The sequence below is a fragment of the Pan paniscus genome, chromosome 11, assembly GCF_029289425.2.
Source record: "Pan paniscus chromosome 11, NHGRI_mPanPan1-v2.0_pri, whole genome shotgun sequence".
Taxonomy (NCBI): Eukaryota; Metazoa; Chordata; class Mammalia; order Primates; family Hominidae; genus Pan; species Pan paniscus.
Window position 1 is genome coordinate 85,174,623 of NC_073260.2, and position 27,774 is coordinate 85,202,396.

The following is a 27,774-nucleotide window of genomic DNA, read 5'->3' on the forward strand; positions in this document are numbered from 1 at the left end:
AAACAACAAGACAAGCAGTGACTCCCAAATGCTTCATGCCTACAGCCACCACTGAGCCAAATGGTGGGTCGCTGGATGCACGTTCCCATAGGGACAAGGGCACAAAGTGATGAGGAAACTAGTCCAGTCCACAAGCCCCTAAAGATGACATGATTATGTTTTGTGGGTTAAGAAGTTACACAACACACAGGCCGGGCGCAGCAGCTCACGCCTGTAATCCCAGCACTTTGGGAGGCCGAGGTGGGTGGATCACCTGAGGTCAGGAGTTCCAGACCAGCCTCAACATGGAGAAGCCCCGTCTCTACTAAAAATACAAAATTAACTGGGTGTGGTGTTGCATGCCTGTAATCCCAGCTACTTGGGAGGCTGAGGCAGGAGAATTGCTTGAACCTGGGAGGCAGAGGTTGCGGTGAGCCGAGATTGTGCCATTGCACTCCAGCCTGGGCAACAAGAGCGAAACTCTCTCAAAAAAAAAAAAAAAAAAAAAAAAGAAGAAGAAGAAGTTACACAACACAGAAATGTTGTGACTGATACTGAATACTTGACATGAGGAATTCCTGGATGTTTTGGTATGATCATGGTATTGTGGCTATGAGAGACAGACAATCCCACCTTTTCAGGATGTGTGCTGAAATAGTCATGGTTAAAACGGCACGAGTTATAATCGCTGAAGCTTGGCACTGGATGTGTGGGGGCTCACTGGGTCACTCTGTCTACCTTTTCATGTTTACGGTTTTCTACAATCAGCCAACACACACAGATAGGCACACATAAGCTTGCCACATTGATAATTAAATCTGCCAAGTACAATTTTTTAAAAATCTTAACTTCAAGGCTGGTTTTAGAGGAAAAGAAAGGTGAATTAGAAGATGCTGAGATAAACCTGTTGTCTGGAGAAATTTGAGGTAGGTTCAAGAACTTTTAGAAGGGCAGGTCTTTGCCGCAGTATTTCTCATTTGTAATTTCACTCCTAAAATTAAGCAATTTTCTTTTCATAGTATAGCTCCATCAACAATTATCAGCTATGACAAATGGCCTTTGAAGCTCACTAATGAGGATAAAGGGAGGAAAAAGAAAAGAAAAACGAGTAACAGAGAAAGAGGGCAGCAGAGGGAAGACCGGGATGGGAGAGATTTTCTTGAAGACCTGAGACTGTGGCATCCGGTTTGGGGTCTGCTGCTAATTTGCTCCTTGACTTTGGACACTTAACTTCTCTGTGCCTCTGTTTCCCCAAAATGGAACCTAAGCAGGGTGGCCTGCTGAGTTTTATTTAAAGGGGCACCTTACAGGCACCTCAAGTGGGAACCCCAAATATGTGGGCATGGGTCCGAGTGTGAATGAGTGTGAGTGTGAGTTGAACTGAGTGTGAGAATACCAACAGGAGGAGAGGAGTGGCTAAATGTTTAGGGGATAGAGTCAAATGTCAGCGTAAATGGTAGGATCCTGGTCAGAGAACAGCTGAGGAGGCTTCAGGGCAGGGGACCCAGATGGGCAGAAAGGCGGGTCTGGACCTGCAGCTATGGGACAGTGTGCACAAGTCACCAAGTTTAAATGGAAGGGCGTCGGGAGATTAAGTGTAACTTTCTACAAAGCTTCAGAAAACACCATCTATCCAGGAAAACACGTAGGACACACAGACACAGTTGCTACACGCCCAGAATAGCTCCTGCCAACACATCCCTGTGTTGTCACAGGGAAGGTAACATCCTCCCACCCCATCCACCTTGCAGCTTGGCGGGTGTGGGAAAGCACCTCGCTGGGAGGGCGCAGGATGCTCCCAGGACCCGCCCTGGGGTCACCCGGGTGCCCAGCTTGGCAGAACAAGGTCCATGAGGTGTGGTGGCCATCACAGAGATAAGCACAGGGTTGATGGCGAGGGGGCCTGAACCCAAGACTGGCTCACACCCTCCCCCAGCATCTCCTGCACAGGGCACACTGCAGGTGCTTTGGGGAGGGAGGAGAGAGGATGGGGAGGAGGGGAAGGGGAGGAAGGAGAGAGCAAAGGATGGGGAGGAGAGGGAGAGAAAGGAGGACAGAGGGAAGGGAGGACGAGGGGAGGAAGAGCAGGAGGGAGAATGGAGGGAGAGGAGGAGGGAAGAAAAGAGGACAGAGTAGGATGGAGGAAAGGGATGGAAGGAAGAGGAGAGAGACGGTCTGGAGGGGAGGAGGGCAAGAGGAGGATGGAGGGAGGAAAAGGACAAAGGAAGGGAGAGGGGTGGAGGGACAGAAAGGAAGAGGAAGGATGGAGGGAGGGGAGGCAGGAGGAAGGAAAAAGGAGGAGAGCAAACGGGGGAGGCTGCCCTTGCCTCTGAGAACCTGCTACACTGTCTCCTTCGGTAGCAGCCTGCCCCTGTGCCTCTAACCTACACGTGACTTGGGTCAAATAAAACTTCCAGGAAGATCCAAACCTGAAGGACAGTGGGAACCCCAGAATGCACTTCGAGGCTTCTCTGGCAGTGGACGAGCGCCTGTCTTCTTAGTCCCTGAGCCTGGATCTTTCTGAAGGTCTCCTCATCACCCAGCTGCCAGGCAACCTGGCTGCCCCTGAAGCAGCTCACACTGGTCTGTCCCCTCTGCAGCACCACCCATGCTGCCCCTCAGCTCTTCCTGCTGCTCTCACTCCTGAACACTTAAGGAGATGGCAGGGGAGGAGCTGCCGAACCAGAGGAGCACCCCACACACTGCCAACAGGGCTTGACCCAGGAGCGGGGGCTTGAAAAGCTCCAGCTCCGTTTTTAGAGGAAGAAGAATGCCGGATTACAACACAGCACCAGCAATCTGGATATTCGTTCCCTGGCTGTTCTTTAACCAGCCAGGAAATGCCCTGTGCAAGGGCTGGAGGCCTGGGGCTGCAGACTCCCAATCTCAATGGGCACCCCAGGGCTGAGCCACCTGAGGGCATTGGGGGTTTCCATTTTCAAACGGGAATCCTAGCAGCTTCCCTGCTCCCACCTGCGGAAGAGGAGACACTTTTGTACATTCTGACTTTCTGCAGACAGGTAAAAAGGCGTACACAGACATTTGGGGATGAAAGAGAAACTAAAACTGAACCAAGTGTACAGGTTACAGCGTCACAGTCAAGGCACCTAACAGACCCCACTTGCTGTTTGTTCTTAAACATGAATGACTGCAGATCCCTGCCAGAGACGGTAAGTGAAAAAACAGCTACCTCCTATTTTCTTTATGTATTTCCCATCAAACGCCTGTCTTGGGTTGGGTTAAGAAGTACAGAAGGTAAACGGAGTCAATTCCAAGTCACTCAAGCAATTTTCTGTGTGAAGAGAGAACAAGACAAAAGCCAACCACAACAGCAAAACCCAAAGCCTCCGTTACGCCTTCTATGGCAATCAAACACGCCAACGCTCTTTCTAGTGCGTATGAAGCCAAGGCCAAGAGCGAGGACACCTGTAGGATTTGGTTCTGTCCCATTAGGAACAGAGATCAATGCACACGAAATCCATGCCTCGTCTGGTCACCCGCTAACCATCGTGGGCAACCTCACATTGCACGACAATGCTTTCCATGTGGAACTTGTCCATGGCATGTTTAAAAATCAAACCACGTCCTGAATCAAATAGGCATCTGAGTCTTCTCCTGAGGTCCAGGACATCCCATGACAGGCTCAGGCCCCTCCCTGGAGGTGGGAGGTGAGGACCCAGCACTAGGACACCCACTGAGGCACAGTCTGCAATGAAGGACATCTACCTGAATGGCATGTTTGCTGTTTCTCCTACAAATGTGTTTTTTAAGTGTGGGAAGCAAATTACTTGAGTTTAATTATAAACCTGTCTTTGAAGGTTGAATCCAATTGACAAACTGGAGAATTTACAACCTAAAAAGACTAGAAGTCTTCTGAGACAAACACTTTTATTTTCAGGGCAGCAAATTTTCAATGGATTTTACTGACCTGCTTCCATTCTGCTCAATTCACACTTTCCCGCACCTATCCCATCTGTCACGGGGCCTGTTGATCCCTCCTCTTGGCTGCCTCCCAAATCTGCTCACTTTGCAGAGCTCATCCTACTCCCGCCCAAATTCAGTGCAACATCACTTTTTACTCCAAATATTTCAAGAGCTGCCTCACTGTGCCGCCTCCTCTCTGCCCTGCTCCCCACCCAGCCCTCTCCCCACATGGCCAGGGCCTGACTTTTAAATCCCACATCTGACCACACTGCTCCATCACAGCTTAAACCCTATGACGGCTTCCCCGGTCTTGAACTCAAGTCCAAACTCCTTCAAACTCAAGTCCAAACTCCTGCACCCCAACATCACACTCTGCTCGGGCCCAGCCACTCGCAGTTCCCTAGGCACCCTTCCAGGTTAGACACTGTGGGGGACAGCGCTGCTGACTCCCATGGCCCTTGAGCCGCCTGCCTGGTGGGGGATGCAGCAGATCGGCTCCTCCACGTCAGTTCCACACGCCTTTTGCCGTGCTTTCCTGAACCACAAAGGCTCGGAAGCTAAAATGCACCTTCCAGACTCATTTCCAGTGGGATTCTGCCTCCAATCAGATGCACTTACTGGAGGCTAGAATGTGGAACAGAGTGAGGGTGTGGGAGGTGCAGAACAGAGAAAGTGGGGTGCCCCTGACTCTGGGCCTGCACTGCAGCAGAACCCCGCTGGTCTCACGCTCTACGCTGGGCACAGGGGCAGGTCCTGAGATAGTGCCTGAGAGCCACCCCACCTCAATGCAGGCCCTTCCCACAGCTTACAGTATCTATTTCCCTGTATCAAATCCTTCCTGCTTAAAATATCTGGGTGGTTTCTCTGTCTACACTGACCCCACTACACTCACTTCCTCATCTTTGTCCAGCACTCAATGGTAAATGCAATGAACACAGCCTCCCCACCACTGGGCACAGGCCAGGGCAGAACAGAACAAATACTGAACAGACTGACAGAACTGGACCCGGAAAATCGGTGAGAATGAAAACAGAAAAGCTGCTCTAGAACTCTGGATTCATCAATCACAGCGATTAAAGGTGATAAAAATCAAAGACACCACTTTTATCTGCACAAGATCGCTTTGGTTCCCCCAGAAGATAATCATTACATTCGCAGGTGCACAAGCAAAGCTGGCCCAGACAGAAGACACCAGAACCCTCTGAGAATTGCATCTGGCCACAGGAGAATGCAGTCTGGTGGGGCCAGTGTGACGAGCAGACCTGGCAGCCCCCGGCAGCCCCACGCCGGCCACTCTCAGGTGCCGGGAGCCTTCCATGACCTCTCTGGCTCTCACTCTCTTCCCCTCTGTCTCAAGCGACAAGAATGACTGTCTCCTAAAGAAATGAAGTTAGAAATTAAATATGTTCATGTCGGGCTGGGTGCGGTGGCACACACCTGTAACCCCAGCACTTTGGGAGGCTGAGGAGGGTAGATCATGAGGTCAGAAGTTCAAGACCAGCCTGGCCAACATGGTGAAACCCCATCTCTACTAAAAATACAAAAATAAGCCAGGCGTGGTGGCACCTGCCTGTAATCCCAGCTACTCGGGAGGCTGAGGCAGGAGAATCATATGAACCCGGGAGGCGGAGGTTGCAGTGAGCCAAGATTACGCCACTGTACTCCAGCCTGGGTGACACAGTGAGACTCTGTCTCCAAAAAATAAATAAATATGTTCATGTTACAAAAGCACTCTGAAACTCTCAAGTAGGACCAATGACCAGACTTGTTAATTATTTTCTTTTGAAGAGGCAAAATCTTTCAGCAAAAGTCACTCATAAACAAATGCTGTTGTATTTGAGGGAAGTGACCCCATCCCAGGCTCAGAAGACACTCAAGAACGCACTCCATGAACCAGCTCTTTACAAGAGAAAAGCACTGTAAACACCTCAGAGCCTCCTCGTATCCCAAGTTACTGTGCAAGAGGGGAAACCGGGCAGCTCCCTGAAACCACCTGGACATGGGTACAGGTCACACAGGCAAGCATGACAACAGTGAGGCTGAGCGCCCCCTGCACTTTCCCACTGCCTCTTTAAGCTTTTCTTCTTCTGGACACAAAACCATAAGCAAGTCACCAACACCTCTGTTCTTCCACTCAGCAATCTTTTTGTTTTAACTCAGTTGCTCCCCCCTTCAGGAAAGATACAAGAACTCTTATTTTCATGACAAAGGAACTGTTGCTAAAACATTACCTTTGCACCTCTGCAATATTAATGCACATATTTTAACAAATAAGTAAAAAGTATAAATGTCAAAGTGGATGTGCAGCTGCGAGAAACCAGCCGAGCAAGAATGTTACAAGTGCAAATGCTGAAAATGAAGCTATTTGTGACTGAACTTTTGGCAAGCAAAAATGAACACAATAGCAGGAAGATGTGCCTTTCCCTTCACGAAGTGCTAGTAAGTAATTCAGGGTCTCCCAGACTCTTCCCCAAGCATTTCAGAGGGCAGGTGATGCCACCCCCAAGCCTTTGTGGCCACTACTGGCCACTGAACAGCAGTTAGCCAAGAGGGGACCCAGGATCTTTGGAAGTCTTCAGACCCAAATTATTTATTATTATTATTACTATTATTATTATTATTTAGATGGAGTCTCGCTGTCACCCAGGCTAGAATGCTTGGCATGGTCTCAGCTCACTGCAACCTCTGCCTCCCAGGTTCAAGTCATTCTCCTGCCTTAGCCTCCCAAGTAGCTGGGATTACAGGCATGCACCACCACACCCAGCTAATTTTTGTATTTTTAGTAGAGACGGCATTTCACCATGCTGACTGAACTCCTGACCTCAAGTGATCCACCGGCCTTGGCCTCCCAAAGTGCTGGGATTACAGGTATCAGCCACCATGCCTGGCCCAGACCCAAATTATTAATCAGCCTCTGTTAACAACATAAAAGAATGAATTAAACCACTCTGTGCCCTCCTTAGGAGAGAATGCACACCTTTACAAGTGAATCTCCATTGGCTTCTACCAAAAACTAAAACCCAAGTATCTGTTTCTATTTAGGCCCCTTAAAAACCTGTTTTATATGTACACATATATGAATCTGTAAAAAAGAAAACAGTATTTCACTGGTGGTTGCGTGAAGATTATTTCTATGCACACGAATGTGGTAGTTTAAAAACATTACCACAAATTAATTGACACTAACTCCCAAAGGGGGAGTCCAATTCCCCTGAAATTCGGGGCAGCCTTAGTGACTTGCTTCTAATGAATGTAGAAGTGACCACACTCATTTCCAAGGCAAGGTCAACAAAAGGGGCCATCGGTTGAACAGTGTACACCTAAAATTCATGTCCATGTTGAACCTGTGAAGGAGCCCATGAATGACCTCATTTAGAAACAGGGTTGGCCGGGCGCAGTGGCTCATGCCTGTAATCCCAGCACTTTGGGAGGCCGAGGCGGGCGGATCACCTGAGGTCAGGAGTTCAAGACCAGCCTAGCCAACGTGGTGAAACCCCATCTCTACTAAAAATACAAAAAACATTAGCTGGGCATGGTGGTGGGTGCCTGTAGTCCCAACTACTTAGGAGGCTGAGGCAGGAGAATGACTTGAACCTGGAAGGCGGAGGTTGCAGCGAACCAAGATCACATCACTGGACTCCAGCCTGGGGCGACAGAGTGAGACTCCGTCTCAAAAATAAATAAATAAATAAATAAATTTTTTAAAAAAGAAACAAGGTCTACGCAGATGTACTTAAATTAAAATGAGGTCGCTAGGTGGGCCCTATCCAATATGACTGGTGTTCTTATAAGAGGAGAAGAAGAGGCGAAAAGAAAGACTGAGAGGCAAGCAGGCCATGTGAGGTGGAAATTGCACAAAACTGCACTTACAAGCTGAGGAACGTCAAAGGTGTCAGCAAACACTAGAAGCCAGAGAGGCGAGGTAGTGTCCTCCCACAGCCCTGCTGGCACCTGAATTTCAGGCTTCTAGCCCTCAAAACTGTAAAAGTATACATTTTTGTTGTTTTAAGCTATCTAGTCTGTATTAATTAGTACGCAGCCCTAGGACCCAAATACAAAAGATGACACAGCTTCCTCCCGCTGGTCAGGTCTGCAGTGAGCGAGGATGCTAACTCTCAAAACCCAGCCCTTGCTGAAAAGAAGCCACACCGCCACGTGGAAAAGGGAGTGTAGGTGTCTTGGTCCTGGCCCCTGCCCCTGCCCAGGTCTCAGGTGACAGCTGCACTTACTGCCAGGCCCCTGAGTAAGGGACTCTCTGATCATTCTAACCTCAGCCTTCAAGGCACCCCAGACATGCAGTGCAGAGTAGAGACAACCCGTTCCCACTGAGCTTTCCCAAACTGCAGATGCAGGAGCAAAATACATGTTTGTTATGGGTTTAACTATGTTTGGGGATAACCTGATATGCAGTAACAGATAACAAAAACAACACGTGTGTCTAAATTCACCAGAACCAAATGTATGCTTTGTGTTCAAAACATAGTTACCAGTCCCAACTGGGTATCAGGGCAGTCTACAGAAGCTCCCTTCTGCAAACAGGTATGCAGAGTCCTCTTGTCTGCAATTATACCTCTCAGTGTCTACTTACAAAGTGGTTGCCTCAACTAAGATAGTAAGGTACAATAAGCCAACAATGTCTGGGTTTTTTTTTTTTTTAACAATATGCAAAAGCCAGAAATGGCTAAACATTTTATCATTTAAAGAACCCCACTTATATTCTACAATTTTCATGGCATACCTACATTTATAAAGTATTATAAGTATATTATTAAGTAGTAACTAATAAAAGCTTACATGTAATCTCTATTTTTTTTTTTAAAGAAAGGGAGTGGAGAGTTCTCAATAGCTAATTTCTGAGTGAGAACTACAGGTGAATTTTTCTTTTTTGTTTTCAAATTTGCTTATAACATTATTTTAATTAAGGAAAAGCCAACTTTTTTGGAAAGTTACTTAACATATGCAATCATTGCAAAAGGCGGCTTAATATCCTTTCTTATACACAGAAAAGGAAGTGTGGTGCTTCTACTAAGTTACATAAATTCTCATGAACTTGCACAACTGCACTGATGCAGTCAAACCATCTTCACCACACCTACTACTGCAACAGACGGGGAGGCAAAAAAGAAAGGAAACGGAAATGGCAGCTCGATCCCCAAGAACTGAGTCTCACTCATCTGAAGTATTTACTCTCGAATGAGCACAGTCTGCAGGATTTGGTTCAGATTAACGAGACATAATCTAATTAACCCATTAATACTCTAGCCAGTGGACGGATTCCTCCTGTGTGAGGTTCCTCCTCTCATCCAATGGGCTGTGGGTGTGGGGTCGTTAAAATGGAACACACATGGCCACCTAGCCTTCCACACGGGCAGGGGGTTAGCTGAGGCCAGCAATGACACCTGCCATTTTACTTCTTTATCTCGCAACACTCTTCCCAACTTAGGTGGGACCTGTCACACCTCCACATTCCTTCTCTAATCCTCTGACTGCACTGAAATGCTGTCCTTCTACCCTTCTCTAAATCCCATTTTAGTCTCCAAGGCTCAAAGCCAATTTTTTTTTCTTTTTTTGAGATGGAGTCTCACTTTGTCACCCAGGCTGGAGTGCAGTAGTGCAGTCCTGGCTCACTGCAACCTCCGCCTCCCGGGTTCAAGCGATTCTCCTGCCTCAGCCTGCAGAGTAGCTGGGATTTCAGGTGCCTGCCACCACACACGGATAATTTTTTGTATTTTTGGTAGAGACAGGGTTTCACCATGTTGGCGAGGCTGGTCTGGATCTCCTGACCTCATGATCTGCCTGCCTCAGCCTCCCAAAGTGCTGGGATTACAGGCGTGAGCCACCGTGTCCGACCTAAAGCCAATCTTTTTAGAGAAAAAAACAAAACAAAACTGCAACTGCTTTAGCCAGTACCCATCTCTCCTTTCATGTAACTCCACCTGCTGTTAAACATTGATTATTTTCACCCAGCACAGTGGGTCACGCCTCTAATCCCAGTACTTTGGGAGGCCAAGGTGGGCGGATCACGAGGTCAGGAGTTCAAGACCAGCCTGGCCAGGATGGTGAAACCCTGTCTCTACTAGAAACACAAAAATTAGCCGGGTGTGGTGGCACGTTACTGTAATCCCAGCTACTTGGGAGGCTGAGGCAGATAACTGCTTGAACCCAGGAGGCGGAGGTTGCAGTGAGCTGAGATCATGCCACTGCACTCCAGCCTGGGCGACAGAGCGAGACTCCACCTCAAAAAAAAAAAAAAACCAAAAAAAACCTGATTATTCTCTAGATATGTGAGGGAATCTCATCTTCCTCCAAAACAGCATTCAAGCTGCTAAGGACACAGGGCCCCAGGCACATCCTAGACATCCAGTAAGTACTGGTACATGGACTGAGATTCCCATTCATTCATTTACCACGAACTCGAACTTTTACTAAGTAACAGTCTCAAACCCATGAGATAAGCTAATTGATCAGGCGCAAAACTTAGATTGGAAGAAATAAGAAAAGAGTGAAATATTACACACAGAAATGTAGGGCCAAAGGATCTGATCTGCAGGCCAGGAAGTTGTACAAAGTGAAATATAACAGCAGGAACGTTCTGTGGCAACAGCTAATAAAAGTGAGAGGATGTACAACCATCCAGCTACTTAACGTCCAGGTGTATCTCTATATCTTTCCAGACTCTTTTGACCATGACCCACAATGATAAATTTTATCTTGTGATTCAGTACATTTACACACATATATACATGTACACACACACACACACACACACACGTATATTTAGAAACAGGGTCTCGCTCTGTCACCTAGGCTGGAGCACAGTGGTGCAATTATAGTTCATTGAACCTCAAACTCCTGGGCTCAAGTGATCCACCCACCTCAGCTTCCTGAGTAGCTAGGACTACAGGCATGCAACAACCATTCCCAGTTACTTTTTAATTTTCTGTAGAGACAGGGTCTCAGTATGTTGCCCAGGCTGGTCTTGAACTCCTGGCCTCAAGCAATCCTCCCGCCTTAGCCTCCCAAAGCACCTATTTTTTTTTATATAAAATGCAACAATGGTGGTCAGGCATGGTAGCTCATGCCTGTAATCCCAGCACTCTGGGAGGCCAAGGCAGGTGGATCACTTGAAGTCAGGAGTTCGAGACCAGCCTGGCCAACACGGAGAAACCCCATCTCTACTAAAAATACAAAAATTAGCCGGGTGTGGTGGTGCAGGTCTGTAATCCCAGCTACTCGGGAGGCTGCGAGAAACACTGTGAGGTGGAGGTGGAGGTTGCAGTGAGCCGAGATCGTGCCACTGCACTCCAGCCTGGGCAACAGAGTGAGACTCTGTCTCAAAAAGAAAAAAAAAAAAAGCAATAATAGTTTCATAATGCAACAGTTAACATATACGATAACACTCTAATATTTTTAGTTTTTTAAGACGTGGGTCATTATCCACTAAATTATTAAGCATAGCTCACTAAAAGGTCCCAAACTGTAGTTGGCAAACACTGCAAGCTTGGAAAACCCCCAGGTGCCTGAGCAGCACTGTTTGAGTATACTCACTGTACCTTCTCTCAAGGAGTAAAAAACTAGAAACAAAGGCTTACAGTAAGGAGTGGGTAAATAAACTGGGGTATATTTATACAAAGAAAGAGGGTACAGCAGTCAGAAAGAATGAACTAAATCTATCAAATCAATAAAGACCTCAAAAACAATGGTGACTACAAAAAGCAAGTTATAAAATGATAGCGACCAAACATATACATTAAAACCAGAGAAAAAATATACATGTTGTTTTTGAACGTGTATAGTAATAGTTCAGAAATATAAGCTACAAAGACAATCATTAACATTCACAACAGTGGTTGTACAGGCAGGAGGGAAAGGAGAGAAGAGACGGAGAAGGGGAACATAGAGAACCTTCACTGTATTTATGATGTTTTTTGCTTTAAATAATATCTGGGTGAGGGGCACGCAGGTGTGAGCTTATTATTCATCTGACCTCTCTGCATGTCCAGCTATTTCATAAGAAAACCATTCTATGTCTCATTATGTCACCATCACACAGCTGTTGAGAAGCTCATGCAATGTCTTACACTTGCCCACCCACCCTGGGTGACATTCTAAGGGGTGTCTGAGCAAGCCTGTCTCAGTGCTGAGGACCTCGAGATCCACGTATACACAAATCCTGGGTGAGATGGCTATTCTGGGAAAAAAGCAGTGATGAGTAAGTTTCCAATCTGGCACAGCTTTGAAAAATGTTCAAGGATTCCAGTAAATGTGGGTAAAGATGAAAGAAATCCCTCAGAAAAACAAGTATTAACTCAATTACTTTGTAACAGCTCTATCAAATTACATTTAGATGAATTACAGTCATGCATTGCTTAATGATGGGGATAGGCTCTGAGAAATGCATCATTATGAGATTTTGTCTTTGTGTAACCATCATAGAATGCACTTATACAAACCTGGATATTATAGCCTACTGTACACCTAGGCTGTATGCTACGGCCTACTGCTCCCAGGCTACAAACCTGTACAGCATGGGACTGTACTGAATACTGCAGGCCTTGTAACACAGTGGTAAGTATTTGTGTATCTAAACACAGAAAAGATACAGTAAAAGTAGTATTTGTGTATCTGAACATAGAAAAGATTAGAATTTGATGGGTCCATAATTGACCAAAACATCACATGTGGCGCATGACTGCATACATCTTAATTACAATGCCCTTTAATTTTTAAATCACTTCACTGAAGAAGGGTAAAAAGGAAACTGAAAAAAAGATAACCTTGACAATGCATTTTTATTTTTAAAAGTGTAATTCTGCAAAACACTTGATCTCAATCACCGGTTTCTAGATCAGCTAGCTGCATCACAGTGGTCTGGAAGTTTAGAAAAAAAAAAAAAAAGTACATGTATGAATATGTGTATGTTTATGTATATGTGAGTTTTTTTTTAAATTCTATATTCTGAGCCCAAACATCCAGAGAGTCTGATCTAGTGTATATTTTTAATCTCTATTTTGTTCATGAGCTTGCAGGTGGTTGTCACGAGCAGCCAGGTGAGGACGGATTGCTCTGAAACAACTTCCATAACAAATAAGATCAAAACCCCAAGCTGGGGTGTAAACAAAAGCTGATTTGATAAGCTGAACAGATCATTCTGCATCAGAACACCAGCAAGCTGCAGAGACTTACTTTCAGGGGGGTGCACAACTCCCCAGGTCGAAGGTGATTTCATCTTCCATTGCCCAATTGCCCACACTGCTCCCGAACCTTACAGAGAAGGGGGAAAGGCACCAAGGAACCACAGGAGACTCAGACTCTGCCCTCCGCTCCACTGAGGAACATGGCTCCCTATGACTCAGAGGCCCAAACAAGGTTTTCCCCAGCGTTCTGCCAACCACACAAACCCGTGCTGTCCAATGTGACCATTATTTGGCTATTTACATTTAAGTTCGATAAAATTAAATAAAATTCAGTTCTTCAGTCCCACTAGCCACATTTCAGGTATTCATTAGACTCATGTGGCTGGTGGCTACTGTACTATAAACATTTCTGCCATCATAGAAAATTCTATCAGACAGGGTCTACCCAAAGCAGTAATTTCATTATGAACAGGTGTTTGTTCACATTTTCCCTGATGACAGGTTTGGTTTCCAAGCTTTTGTCCAGCCCCCAACTTGAGGGATACAACACCTACCCAGAGTGACAGTGACTGCTTGAGGTGAGGAACGCTGGCAGAGACAGGCAGGGAAATCTCTAGGTCAGGTGTCATTTGCAAACCACCCCCAGCCACAGGTCCCCACACCCCAGCTCCTCCCACGGCTGAGAATCACCATGGTTCTTTAAAATTTTTTTAAGGAGACTTGTTCCAGTTCTAACCACAAATGCTAACCTTCTAAGATTAAAAAAAAAAAAAAAAAAGAAAGACAATGTATAAAAAAGTATTTAGGTGAAGGATCAGCCCATCCATGTAGCCAAAATAGAGCTAGTTAGAACACAGCAGTCTTTGGAAGCAAGGAGATCTAAAGAAGATGTTTTTAAAGTTTCTACTGTGAAGTCTTTAATGCAGACAAAGGTAAACAAGCTAGCATGCTGAACTCCCATGTACCCATCACCAGCTTCAGCACTGACCAACTCAAGCCCATCTGGTTTCCTCTATCCCCCTTCCCCTCCACCTTGGCGCCCTTCAGGTGTGGGCAGCCAAGAAGTTGTGTCTGCACTGAAGGAAGGCGGCGGCCAGTGTGCAGGGGTGGAGGCTGGCCTGGGGGCTCTCTAGGGTCTAGGTGTCATCCTGGTGACAGCTGCTAACTCTCTGAGCTTCCATTCACTAATAATATGAGCCCCAATCTCGTCAGACTGCTGGGAGGAATTAATGAAACAGTCCCTGTGAAATGCTCAGCCTCACGTCTGGCCAAGCATAGGCTCAGGAAACGTTCACTCCTGTGGCTGGTGTGGTGCCTGTCATCGTTCTCCTTCCATAGCCCCACCACACTGCTTGCTCTTGGTTCCACCTCCCTCGATGTCTTCCTAACTCTTTTTAAAGCTAGCACAATTTGGTTTCATGGTTTCAATTTGGGAGGAAAAAAAAATCTGCTACGGTCTGAGTGTGGGTGTCCTTCAAAATCCACACATTGAAGCCAAATCACCAAATACCAAATGGAGGCGATAATGTTAGGAGCTGAGACCTCTGGGAGAGTCAAGCCCTCATACATGGGATTAGTGCCATAAAAGAGGCCCCAGAGAGCTGCCTTGCCCCTTCCACCAGGCAAGGACACCGCAAGAAGAAGGCATCCATGAACCTGGAAGTGGGCCCTCACCAGATGAATCTGCCCCGTCTTGATCTCTGACTTCCCAGCCTCCAGACCCGTGAGAATAAATATTTGTTGTTTATACGCTGCTCAGTTTGATATTTTGTTATAGCAGCCTTAAACAGACTAAGACAAAGTCCATACAGAAAGAGATAACATTATCACCGCTGCTGCGGTGGCTTACGACTGCGCCCACCACTGCTGCTCTGATCATGGCCTCGACCGCCGTTGGTACAATTCGGTGTAATAATACCAACCACCAGCTGCTGAGCTTTCATTCTAGGTTGAGCACTGGGTTAAATGCTTTATAAATATTATCTCATTCAATCCTCACAGGCACCCTGTGAGATTCCTTTCTCATTTCCACTTGACAGTTGAGAAAACAGATCCAGAGAATTTAAGTGACTTGCCTAAAATCACACAGCTGAGGAAACTTTAAACCCGGGTCTGCCTGACTCACAAGTTCCATGCCTCCTACCACCAAACCACAGCTAAAATCCTCCTGCAGCTAAGGTTTGATGTGAGAACCCACCCTTGCTCACCAAAATGAAAAGACATTTATATCGCATATTCTAAAAGAGAAAAACTGTGGAAACAGACTCTCTTTTCAAATAACTACTTGATGCTCTTTTTTTTCTTTTTCTTTTTGAGAGATGAGGTTAAAGGGGATTTCAGGAGCACAAAAAGCATATCTCACCAGTGACAAAAGGGAAGAAACATAAAGAAGCACTTTATTACAACAACATTATGCACAATTCCCAGAGAAGAAATATGAGCTTGCAAATATAGGAAAGTACTCTGCAAATTAAACAACAAAAAAAGTACTTCTTGCATTTTAAATCAGTTATGCGAGAAAAGTCTGAGTCCCTTCCTGGAAATAATTCATTTTCTGAGACAATTCAAGATAATGGAAGTTGAGCTACAACATTCTTCCAATAAATTAGCCACTCCAGAGAGAGAGGTACATGCATTATAAAAGCCAAATTTTTCAGGCCGGGTGCGGTGGCTCATGCCTGTAATCTCAGCACTTTGGGAGGCCAAGAGGGGTACATCACCTGAAGTCAGGAGTTCGAGACCAACCTGACCAACATGGCGAAATCCCATCGCTACTAAAAATACAAAAAATTAGCTGGGCGTGGTGGCACATGCCTGTAGTCCCAGCTACTTGGGAGGCTGAGGCAGGAGAATTGCTTGAACCCGGGAGGCAGAGGTTACAGTGAGCCAAGAGGGCGCCATTGCACTCCAGCCTGGACAACAAGAGGGAAACTCCACCTCAAAAAAAAAAAAAAAAAAAAAAAGCCAAATTTTTCTAGTTAATAATAGAGGCCAAAGTTTGATGCACTCTGGGATAGAGATATTAGTAACTCACACAGTTACACAATTTAATAAAGAAAGTAGAGTCATATATTCCTACATAAGAAAACCAGGCCGGGCATGGTGGCTCACACCTGTAATCCTAGCACTCTGGGAGGCTGAGGCAGGTGGATCACGAGGTCAAGAGATCGAAACCATCCTGGCCAAAATGGTGAAAACCCTGTCTCTACTAAAAATATAAAAATTAGCTGGGCGTGGTGGCAGGCACCTGTAATCGCAGCTACTCAGGAGGCTGAGGCAGGAGAATCGCTTGAACCTGGGAGGCAGAGGGTGCAGTGAGCCAAGATTGCGCCATTGCACTCCAGCCTGGGCGACAGAGCCAAACTCCATCTCAAAAAAAAAAAAAAAAAAAAAGACACATAAAGCTTAGATATTTTAATTAGCAGGAAGGCCCCTTTTAATCTACGCGGGATTTGTTGGTTTTTTTCTTAGCTTAAAAGCCAGTGTGCAGTCCCCTACTTTCTCTGTTAGTATTTAGTAGAGTCTGCCTCTCCTCTCCTCCATTAGATCCTTGGAGGGCACAAATATTATTCTTCTCTGAGATATAAGCACCTGGCATAGGCCTGGCACAGAGTAGGTATTTAATACATGTTTGTGGAAAGTGGGAAGAAAAAAAACCAATAGGAGAAAAAAAAAAGCCAATAGGAGGATGAATCTGAAATTGTTCTTCTGCATTTCTCTTGTTTATTACCACTGCAAAAGGCTTCACCGCAAGCCCAGCCAGGGACTTGGAGGGGAAAGGGAGAGAATGCCCAAAGCTTGATCAATAGGCTCTTTCCACATAATTACATAAATCTAAACCCAGCCGCTTGCTCATCCTCCCACCAAGAAGAAACAGACAATGTAGACACCATCCCTTAGAAAAGAACTGAGAGGAAACAAAGCAGGCCTTGCCTTTTCGTCCTGGTACAGCTTGTTGACGCTCTCCAGCTGGAAGTTGTGGCTGGACTGGATTTTGTCAAGCTGCTCCCGCTGCTTCTCCAGCTCTCCCTGGAACTCGTTCTTCTTCAGCTCCACGGCGCCTCTCTCCGCAGCCGCCCTGCGGACCCTGCCTTCCAGCTCCATGATCCGTGTCTACAAGGAGACCGTGGCATTAGGGCTGATGCCAAGTTACCTGAGGAGCCTGGACCACCTGAGCGCCCTCCACAAAGACCACCTTGGGGCCCAGGGCCAGCACCAGTCTCATACACACAAGTGCCCAAGGCTGTGTTTTAAGTCAACTGGACAGAAGCTGGAGCGGTTTCTTCTGGAAAAAATGGTCTCTGTCAGTGTAAGTGAAGGAAGGCTCTGCGCACTCACACCACACTTCCCACTGGGTATTTGTGAGGCTTAAATGTGCTAAGTGCATAGAATGCCTCATGCTTTACCTGGCATGAGATGATGCTCAAATATTTAGTTCTTCTTCGCTGCTAACAAAGCACTTAACAACTCTTTAGCAGATACAATTTCTGAAAACAGATTCAGTTCTCCAACTCCAGACAAGCAGACCTCATCTGCCCAGAGAACAGGAACTCCCGTGGAAGCTGAGACACAGGGAGTACAAGCCCAGGAGGGTAAGTGTGAGAACAGGACAGAGCACAGACGGGCTGGGGTGCCACGGCTAAGCCCATGCAGGTTGGAATCCCTGCTCCACCTCAACCTCTTGGTGCCTCAGTCTGACCCCCTGTGAAACGAGGAAAGTCAAGTCCCAACCTTGTGGAGTTTGTGCACAAAAGGAGATAATTTGTATAAAGTACTGTGAAAGAGAAATTATTCTGACATTCATTAAAATGGTAAGAAAGACTATTCAAAACGATTGAAATAGGAGAGGGAAATTGTGCTCAATACCGAACACATCAAAGACAGCTAGGGATTTATAGCCAACGAGCACAGTGCGGGGAGTCAGTGGATGGAAATCGCCCCCAGAGTAGGGGGATTCTTGCTAAACTGGCCTAATAAGATTCTTGCTAAATGCAGGCCAAGGACTTAGACAGCAAGGGTAGGGATGAGGAACTTGGTCAAGGATCAGGGGTAGAAGGATGGCTTAGTGGGATCCTTTGCTAGGACTGGGCTGGGCAGGCCAAAGACAGGCAGTGAGAGTTGGGAGGTGCCAAGATCAAGGCCTAGTCAAGAAGATGGCTCAGAAGGGCCCAACTCAAGTTCAATCAAGAGGAGCGTCTTTGTCACTGCTCAGCACTGTACCTGACCCATGACTGCACCGGTAAATGAGGAAGTTAAAATTATTATTATCATTAAGTGATGAAGATAAAGATTGGTACCTTTAAAAACATATTTCTTACACCCATCATCCAAGCACACTTCCAATACTACTCTTCGATATCTTGTGGGCCGGAGGACCGCAAACAACGGACTATGGCCAGTGTACGTAAGCAAGCTGTCTTCCCAGAACCACCCCAGTAGCTCAAATGAATGCTGTTAACTCACAGGAAAGGCAGGGAGGGATACCACAACCGCAATCCTACACAACCACAGAGGGGACCTCTCCCACCCAAAGCTGCTTGGGATCTGGCCCAGGGCTGTGGGGGTGTGCAGAGCCCTAAACTCACCTTACAAGCATGTGCCCTGCACAAAACACCCTGGCTGGCAATAAACAACAAACCCCTGGGACCCCATCATAACAAAATAAACAAAACATAAACATAAAATAAACATAACAATAAAGAAAACAAAACACCTGGAGGTCCACGCTCCGGGAGCTCGCAATCCAGTAGTTGAAGCCCAAGACGATGATGCAGGCCACCAGGGCGGCCAGCACAAGGGGCGGCGACTTCATGCTGCGACGCCCGTTTCCCAAGCCCATCATCTCAAAATCAGCACTGAGAATCTGCCAAGTAAAAGCAAATAAATAAACATCAATACTAGTTTTATCATCTCCGAAGCAGACCGTATCATCCTTACAACCAAGAGGAAAGGAGTCTTGCCAAGAAGCGTGGGCTGGTAGCTTCTCCTTGACGTGCAAAGCTGTCAAGGGAGAAGAGTATGTGAACGGCACGCACAGAGCCCATGGTGCTGTGCACCCAGGGCAGTGTGGCCAGTTCCCAGGACAGGCTCGGAGGAGCAGGCACCGCCCCGAAACCTGCCACAGATTAGCTCGAGACCTGGGGCAAGACATGATTCCTCTTACACTTCAGATTCCTCCCTTGTAAAATCATTACCATACTCACCTTCCCGGCATAGTTTGAGAATTAATCATTTCTGTAAGCAGCAATGTTTGAGAAGTAATCATTTCTGTAAACACCAATAACAAATATTAAGTGCTTCCGCATCATATTAGAAAGAGTATATTCCTCATTACTCCTCAGAGAGAGCTTTTTGCTTTGATTCCTAACAAGGGAGGTTTTTTTTTACCCTTGACAGGATTACTAATGACACCCAATTAAAGCATTTCTCAAGCAAAGCAGGAAACCCATTCTGGAGGTGAATGTGAACTCCCCCCATGTACATCATTATTCAGGCACAGCCCTGGCTATAGAAGTGTCTCCTCCTTCATGACACACAACGGAAGTGGGAGGTGTGCCATCTGCCTGAAGTCACCAGGAAAAATGTGTTCCATCTTAGGATTTGAGGTGGAAACAAGGCATTCACTCCATGCCAAACAAGAGCACCTTCTTTCGAACATTCATTTCTCACTTTAGGGACCGTATCTGTGCAACTGCTGCATTGTACACCTCATGTTAGGAAAAACAGTGCCTCTGTGTGAGAGCTACAGAGTGCACAAAAATACAGCTTAGAAGAAAGATGCCATAAATTTTGTTAATGGGCTTCAATTCAAAGCCAGGTCTGCCTGGATGCAAGCATTGGTCTCTAGGAACAAGGAAAGTAGACTTTTCCAAATGGCTTTTCCCGAGCCAGATAAAACAGAACCTTATCAGAGTGAGCGCGTGGCTGCACTGCAACAAACAGCCTTTGAGCACAGAGAGCCTTTTACACCAGGGGTGTCTAGCAACAGAGGAGGAAAAGGGGATGGTGGGCAAAAAAGACAACGGACGGGGAAGGAAGAGGATACCACCAAGGATTCACCTGCAAAACCCAATTCTCACCAGTGAGAACATGGGAGAACTGATCCTCACCCTATGGTCTTTTCAGGTGGGTCATCAAAAGGCTTCCTTTTTCTTAACAGCTAGCTACTAGTATGGGGGCCTGCCAGGGGATAAAGAAGCAATCTAGCCGAATCATCTAAAATAAAGCACCCCCAGAATTCCCATGGGTGGAAATTCTGACCTGTGCTCATGTCTTACCAGCTTCTGGCCTCTCAGGATGAAAGGGGAAACAACGTTTTTCTTTCAATTATCAGCTGATATCAGCAAGCACTGAATATACTCAAGAGACTCTTGATCACAAGAGTCTCTTGACTCTTAAACTTTTTAAAATTTTTGTTTATTTATTTTAGAGACAGGGTCTCTGTCGCCCAGGGTGGAGTCAGTCGCACAATTGTGGCTCACTGAAGCCTCAAACTCTTGGGCTCAAATAATCCTCCTGCCCTCAACCTCTCAAGTAGCTGGGACTACAGGCATGGGCCACCATGCCCAGCTAATTTTTTAAAACAATTTTTGTACAGACAGGGTCTCACTATTGCCTAGGTTGGCCTCAAATTCCTGACCTCAAGTGATCCTCCCATCTGGGCCCCTCAAAGTACTGGGATTACAGGTATGAGCCAGTGCACCCAGCCTCAATGATTTTTTTTTTTTTTTTTTTTTTTTGAGACGGAGTTTTGCTCTTGTTTTCCAGGCTGGAGTGCAATGGTGTGATCTCAGCTCACCACAACCTCCGCCTCCCGGGTTAAAGCAATTCTCCTGCCTCAGCTTCCCGAGTAGCTGGGATTACAGGCATGCACCACCACGGCCAGCTAATTTTGTATTTTTAGTAGAGACGGGGTTTCGCCATGTTGGTCAGGCTGGTCTGGAACTCCCAACCTCAGGTGATCCGCCTGCCTCGTTCTCCCAAAGTGCTGGGAATATAGGCATGAGCCACCACGCCCAGCTAACCTTGTTTTTAAAATATAAAAGTACAAATACAAGAGGGGGTGGCAGGGACTTTTCCAAATGGCTTTTGCTAAGGAAAAAATAGGAAACTACACACAGTAGAGTATAAATTGGTCAGGTGCAGTGGCTCATGCCTGTAATCCCAGCACTTTGGGAGGCCAAGGCAGGTAGATGGCCTGAAGTCAGGAATTTGAGACCAGCCTGGCCAACGTGGTGAAACTCCATCTCTACTAAAAATACAAAAGCAGCCAGGCATGGTGGCGCATGCCTGTAGTCCCAGCTACTCAAGAGGCTGAGACAGGAGAAAAGCTTGAACCCAGGAGGCGGAGCTTGCAGTGAGCCAAGATCACACCACTGCACTCCAGCCTGGGGGATAGAGCGAGACTCTGATTCAAAAAAAAAAAAAAAAAAAAAAAAAAAGGATAAATTACATCCCCCTCATCCTACTCCAAAGGAAAGGGATAACATTTTCTAACATCTGGGTCCTTCTGTTCCAGTGGTCCTCAACACTCAAGGGGCATCAGCATCACCTGGGACACCTTTTTTTTTTTTTTTTTTTTTTTTGAGATGGAGTCTCTCTCTGTTGCCCAGGCTGGAGTGCAGTGGCGTGATCTAGGTTCACTGCAAGCTCCGCCTCCCAGGTTCATGCCATTCTCCTGCCTCAGCCTCCGGAGTAGCTGGGACTACAGGCACCCGCCACCACGCCTGGCTAATTTTTTGTAGTTTTAGTAGAGACGAAGTTCCTCCCTGTTAGCCAGGATGGTCTCGATCTCCTGACCTCGTGATCCGCCCGCCTCGGCCTCCCAAAGTGCTGGGATTACAGGCATGAGCCACCGTGCCCAGCCTGACACTTTTTAAAATATCAATACCTGGGCTCCACCACTGCATTTCTTTTCTTTCCTTTTTTTTTTTTTTTCTTGAGACAGGGTCTCACTCTGTTGCTCAGGCTGACACACTCACTCTGTCGCCCAGGCTGAAATAGCTGCCTAGTGGTGTGATCCCAGCCTCGACTTCCTGGGCTCAAGTGATCCTCCCACCTCAGCTTCCCCAACTTCCTGGGCTCAAGTGATCCTCCCACCTCAGCTTCCCAAGTAGCTGGGACTACAGGTGTGTGCCACCACGCCCAGCTAATTTTTTCTATTTTTGTAGAGACGGGGTCTCACTATGTTGCTCAAGCTGGTCTCAAACTCCTGGGCTCAGTGATCCTCCCGCCTCAGCCTCCTAAAGTGCTGGGAGTACAGGTGTGAGCCATCACACCTGGCCCCCACCCCTGCATTTCTAATTCAATGGGGTTTAGGGCAAGGCCCGGATATTCGTATTTTTTAACCTCCCCAGGTGATTCATATGTATAGCCGCTATTCTAGATGTTTCCAGATGCATATATAAGCATCAATATATTTATTTTAATCCAAACAAGATCACACCATTCACACTCTTCTGTAAATGCTGTGTATTTCTTAGTAACACATCTTGCCTCCCCTTTTTTAGTAGCACATTATGGTTTGCTCCATTCTTTTCAAAGGGCTGAATAGGGCACCACTGTGTGCCAAGATCTGCTTAACTGATCTCCTACAGAGAAACAGTCAAGGTTTTCCAGGCTTATTTCCAACAATGCTACCATAAACAACCTTACACAGCTGTCCCTCAGTATTCACTGGGGATTGGTTCCAGGACCCCCTGAGGACACCAAAAGCCAAGGATGTTCAAGTCTCTTATATAAAATGGCATACTATGTGAATCCAACCCAGGCACATCCTCCTCTAGGCTTTAAACCATGTCTACATTACTTATAATACTTAGTACAATATAAATGCTATGTAATTAGCTGTTAAGCCATATGTTTAGGAACTAATCACAAAAAAGTCCATACATGTTCAGTACAGATGCAACCACAGTAGGCCTAATTTTTGTTTGTTTTTCTGAGATAGAGTCTTGCTCTGTCACCCAGGCTAGAGTGCAGTGGCACGAACTTGGCTCACTGCAACCTCCGCCTCCCAGGGTCAAAGGATTCTCCCATCTCAGCCTCCTGAGTAGCTGGGATTAGAGGTGGCCACCACCACACCCAGCTAGTTTTTTTTTGTACTTTTAGTAGAGACAGTGTTTCACTATGTTGGCCAGGCTGGTCTCGAATTCTCGGCCTCAAGTGATCTGCCTGCCTCGGCCTCCCAAAGTGCTGGGATTATGGGCGTGAGCCACCATGCCCAGCCAGGCCTAAGTACCTTGTGAACAGCTAGTTTAATCTGCAGATGTGGAACTGTACATCCATCTCTGTGTTTACGAACTCTTACCTATGTGTACAGTCCCTTATTCACAACTTTGAAATCCAAAACGGTCTCTAAAAACTCAAGAGAAATTTTTAAAAACTTTTCCAGCAACAAAACCTGAACTGAGATCAAGGTCTGATCAGAACTTATCTGAAGCTACTTATAGTCTTTATCTTCCTCCTTTCATGTGAATGCTCATACATTTCACTGCAGAAAGATGAGTGTTTGAGCATGTGGTGCTGTCCTAGATCCTCCTGGGGCTGTCACATAATATACAATAAATGCCCAATGTTACCTGAATTCTGAAAAAAGTCCTGAGTTCCAAACCTAGCTGGCCTCAAGGAGCTTGAGATGAACCAACAGCGAGCTTACTGTTGTGAGGCACTGCTCAATACAGGGGCTCGTATCAGCTTTGGGGGCATCATCATCCCCATTTTGCAGGAGATGAAATAAATCACATCTCTGTGGATCTATTTCTGGGTCAAAAATGTATGTTTTTAATATTGATAGAGCTTCTCTCTTCCAAAATAGTTGGCAAATTACAAAGGGAAAAACAGTTCTATTACATGAAGAATTCTGGCAGATGCCACCTTAGCCACATGTTCAAGCTTGGTATCCCTGATAATGAGGCACATCGACATCACATACCCCCTGATATGGTGCACTAGGAGGGCACGGCACCTCTACAGTCTCCTGCCAGGGATACATAACCTCAATCTTATCAGGAGAAAATTCAGAGGAAGTCAATGCGTCAGACATTCTATAAAACACTTGGCCAGCACGGTTAAAAAGATATTACCAAGGTTAATCTCTTAATTTTGATAAATTCTATGGTTAAGGGGAAACAGGGTAAAGGGTATATAGGAACTATATGTACTATTTTCCAACCCTTCCTTAAGTCTGAACTATATAAAAAATTATTTGATAGATCTTAACCATATCCAAAACAGGTCCAACCTGTCAAATGCATGAGCCCCTTGAACCTTCTAGTTAAATATTAATATTTTAAAAATTTCCTTCCTTTCACTGGGCACGGAGGCTCATGCCTGTAATTCCAGCACTTTAGGAGGCTGAGGCAAGCGGATCACGAGGTCAGGAGTTCAAGACCATCCTCACCAATATGGTGAAACCCCATCTCTACTAAAAATACAAGAAGTAGCCGGGGGTGGTACTCACCTGTAGTCCTAGCTACTCGGGAGGCTGAGGCAGAAGAATCACTTGAACCCGGGAGGCAGAGCTTGCAGTGAGTCGAGATCGCGCCACTGCACTCCAGCCTGGGGGCGACAGAGTGAGACTCTGTCCCAGAAAAACAAACAAAAAGACAGTTAGGCCTACAAAAAAAATTTTCCTTCTTTTCATATAGAGGTTTTAATCACAATCTTCTGCAGCAGGAGAATGCCTATTTTCCGACATGGTAACATAGAAAACAAACTTTTTAATGCCTGCCAATCTCATTAGTGATATTTTCAAGCACATTAATTGTGAGTACAAATGAGTGTCTTTTCATTTATTGGCCATCTGCATGTTCATTTTGGTGAAATGCCTTTTCATATTCTTTGCCCAATTTTAAACTGGGGTGTTCATCTTATTGATTTGCTAAAGCTCTTTGTCTATTAAAGGTAAACCAATCTTTGGTCCCTCATTTGAATAATTTTTTTTTCAATTTTTCATCTGTTCTTTTACTTTACAGAAATTTTGCCCAAAGTTTTTGTTGTTTTTTTTTTTTTTTTGAAGGTTCTACTTTTTTTTAAGCTCTGGGATACATGTGCAAAACGTGCAGGTTTGTTACATAGGTATACCTGTGCCATGATGGTTTGCTGCACCCATCAACCCCTCACCTACATTTAGTTACTTCTCCTAATGCTTACCCCTCCCCTAGTTCCCCACCCCACCACAGGCCCTGGTGTGTGATGTTTCCCTCCCTGTGTCCATGTTTTCTTATTGTTCAGCTCCCACTTATGAATGAGAACATGTGGTGTTTGGTTTTCTGTTCCTGTGTTAGTTTGCTGAGAATGATGGTTTCCAGCTTCATCCATGTCCCTGGCAAAGGACATGAACTCATTTATGGCTGCATAGTATTCCATGGTGTATACGTGCCATATTTTCTTTATCTAGTCTATCACTGATGGGCATTTGGGTTGGTTCCAAGTCTTTGCTATCGTGAACAGTGCCGCAATAAACATACGTGTGCATGTGTCTTTATAGAATGATTTATAATCCTTTGGGTATATACCCAGTAATGGGATTGCTGGGTCAAATGGTATTTCTAGTTCTAGATCCTTGAGGAATCACCACACTGTTTTCCACAATGGTTGAACTAACTTACACTCCGACCAACAGAGTAAAAGCGTTCCTATTTCTCCATTCTCTCCAGCATCTGTGGTTTCCTGACTTTTTAATGATCACCATTCTAACTGGCGTGAGATGGTATCTCATTATGGTTTTGATTTGCATTTCCCTAATGACCAATGATGATTATCTTTTGTTCATATGTTTGTTGGCTGCATAAATGTCTTCTTTTGAGAAGTCTCTGTTCATATCCTTCGCCCAGTTTTTGATGGGTTTTTTTTTCTTGTAACTTTAAGTTCTTTGTAGAGTCTGGATATTAGCCCTTTGTCAGATGGACAGATTACAAAAATTTTCTCCTATTCTGTAGGCTGCCTGTTCACTCTGATGATAGCCTCTTTAGCTGTGCAGAAGCTCGTTAGCTTAACTAGATCCCATTTGTCTATTTTGGCTTTTGTTGCCATTTCTTTTGGTGTTTTAGTCATGAAGTCTTTGCCCATGCCCACGTACTGCCTAGGTTTTCTTCTAGGGTGTTTATGGTTTTAGGTCTTACGTTTAAGTCTTTAATCCATCTTGAGTTAATTTTTGTACAAGGTGTAAGGAAGAGGTCCAGTTTCAGTTTTCTGCTTATGGCTTGCCAGTTTTCCCAACGCCATTTATTAAACAGGGAATCCTTTCTCCATTGCTTGTTTTTGTCAGTTTTGTCAAAGATCAGATGGTTGTAGATGTGTGGCATTCTTTCTGAGCCCTCTGTTCTGTTCCATTGGTCTATGTATCTGTTTTGGTACCAGTACCATGCTGTTTTGGTTACTGTAGCCTTGTAGTACAGTTTGAAGTCAGGCAGCATGATGCCTCCAGCTTTGTCTTTTTGCTTAGGATTGTCTTGGCTATATGAGCTCTTTTTTGGTTCCATATGAAATTCAAAGTTTTTTTTTTAATTCTGTGAAGAAAGTCAATGGTAGCTTGATGGCGATAGCATTGAATCTATAAATTACTTTGGGCAGTATGGCCATTTTCATGATATTGATTCTTCCGATCCATAAGCATGGAATGTTTCTCCATTTGTTCGTGTCCTCTCTTACTTCCTTGAACAGTGGTTTGTAGTTCTCCTTGAAGAGGTCCTTCACATCCCTTGTAAGTTGTACTCTTAGGTATTTTATTCTCCTTGTAGCAATTGTGAATGGGAGCTCATTCATGATTTGGCTGTTTGTCTATTAGTGTATAGGAATGCTTGTGATTTTTGCACATTGATTTTGTATCCTGAGACTTTGCTGAAGTTGCTTATCAGCTTAAGGAGATTTTAGGCTGAGACGATGGGGTTTTCTAAATATACAATCATGTCATCTGCAAACAGGGACAATATGACTTCCTCTCTTCCTATTTGAATACATTTCTTTCTCTTGCCTGATTGCCCTGGCCAGAACTTCAAATACCATGTTGAATAGGAGTGACGAGAGAGGACATCCTTGTCTTGTGGCAGTTTTCAAAGGGAATGCTTCCAGCTTTTGCCCATTCAGTATGATACTGGCTGTGGGTTTGTTGTAAATAGCTCTTATTATTTTGAGATACATTCCATCAATACCTAGTTTATTGAGAGTTTTTAGCATGAAGAGGTGTGGAATTTGATCGAAGGCCTTTTCTGCATCTATTGAGAGAACCATGTGGTTTTTGTCATTGGTTCTGTTTATGTGATGGATTACGTCTACTGATTCATATGTTGAACCAGCCTTGCATCCCAGGGATGAAGCTGACTTGATTGTAGTGGATAAGCTTTTTGATGTGCTGCTGGATTTGGATTGCCAGTATTTTATTGAGGATTTCCCCATCGATGTTCATCAGGGATATTGGTCTGAAATTTTCTTTTTTTGTTGTGTTTAGGCCAGGTTTTGGTATCAGGATGATGCTGGCCTCATAAAATGAGTTAGGGAAGAGTCCCTCTTTTTCTATTGTTTGGAATAGTTTCAGAAGGAATGGTACCAGCTCCTCTTTGTACCTCTGGTAGAATTTGGCTGTGATTCCGTCTGGTCCTGGGCTTTTTTTGGTTGGTAGGCTATTAATTACTGCCTCAATTTCAGAACTTGTTATTGGTCTATTCAGGGATTTGACTTCTTCCTGGTTTAGTCTTGGGAGGGTTTATGTGTCCAGGAATTTATCCATTTCTTC

The 27,774-nt window shown here is 45.4% G+C and overlaps 1 protein-coding gene across 20 annotated transcripts in view; it reads right to left on the reverse strand.

The window, feature by feature from the left end:
* Positions 1 to 27,774, reverse strand: part of GOLM1 (golgi membrane protein 1) — an 87,723-nt gene that overhangs the window by 47,895 nt on the left and 12,054 nt on the right. For 11 of the 20 annotated variants that reach the window (XM_034967467.3, XM_063594004.1, XM_034967471.3 and 8 more), the window contains exons 2-3: positions 18,754 to 18,903; positions 16,974 to 17,153 (exon numbers count right to left, since the gene is read on the reverse strand). In XM_034967467.3, coding sequence (XP_034823358.1) covers positions 16,974 to 17,153; positions 18,754 to 18,882 — 309 coding nt within the window. In that variant the 5' untranslated portion in view covers positions 18,883 to 18,903. Of the gene's footprint in view, positions 1 to 16,973; positions 17,154 to 18,753; positions 18,904 to 24,501; positions 24,622 to 27,774 lie in introns of all 20 variants that reach the window. The other 9 variants (XM_063594003.1, XM_055091994.2, XM_055091997.2 and 6 more) reach the window with 1 other exon arrangement.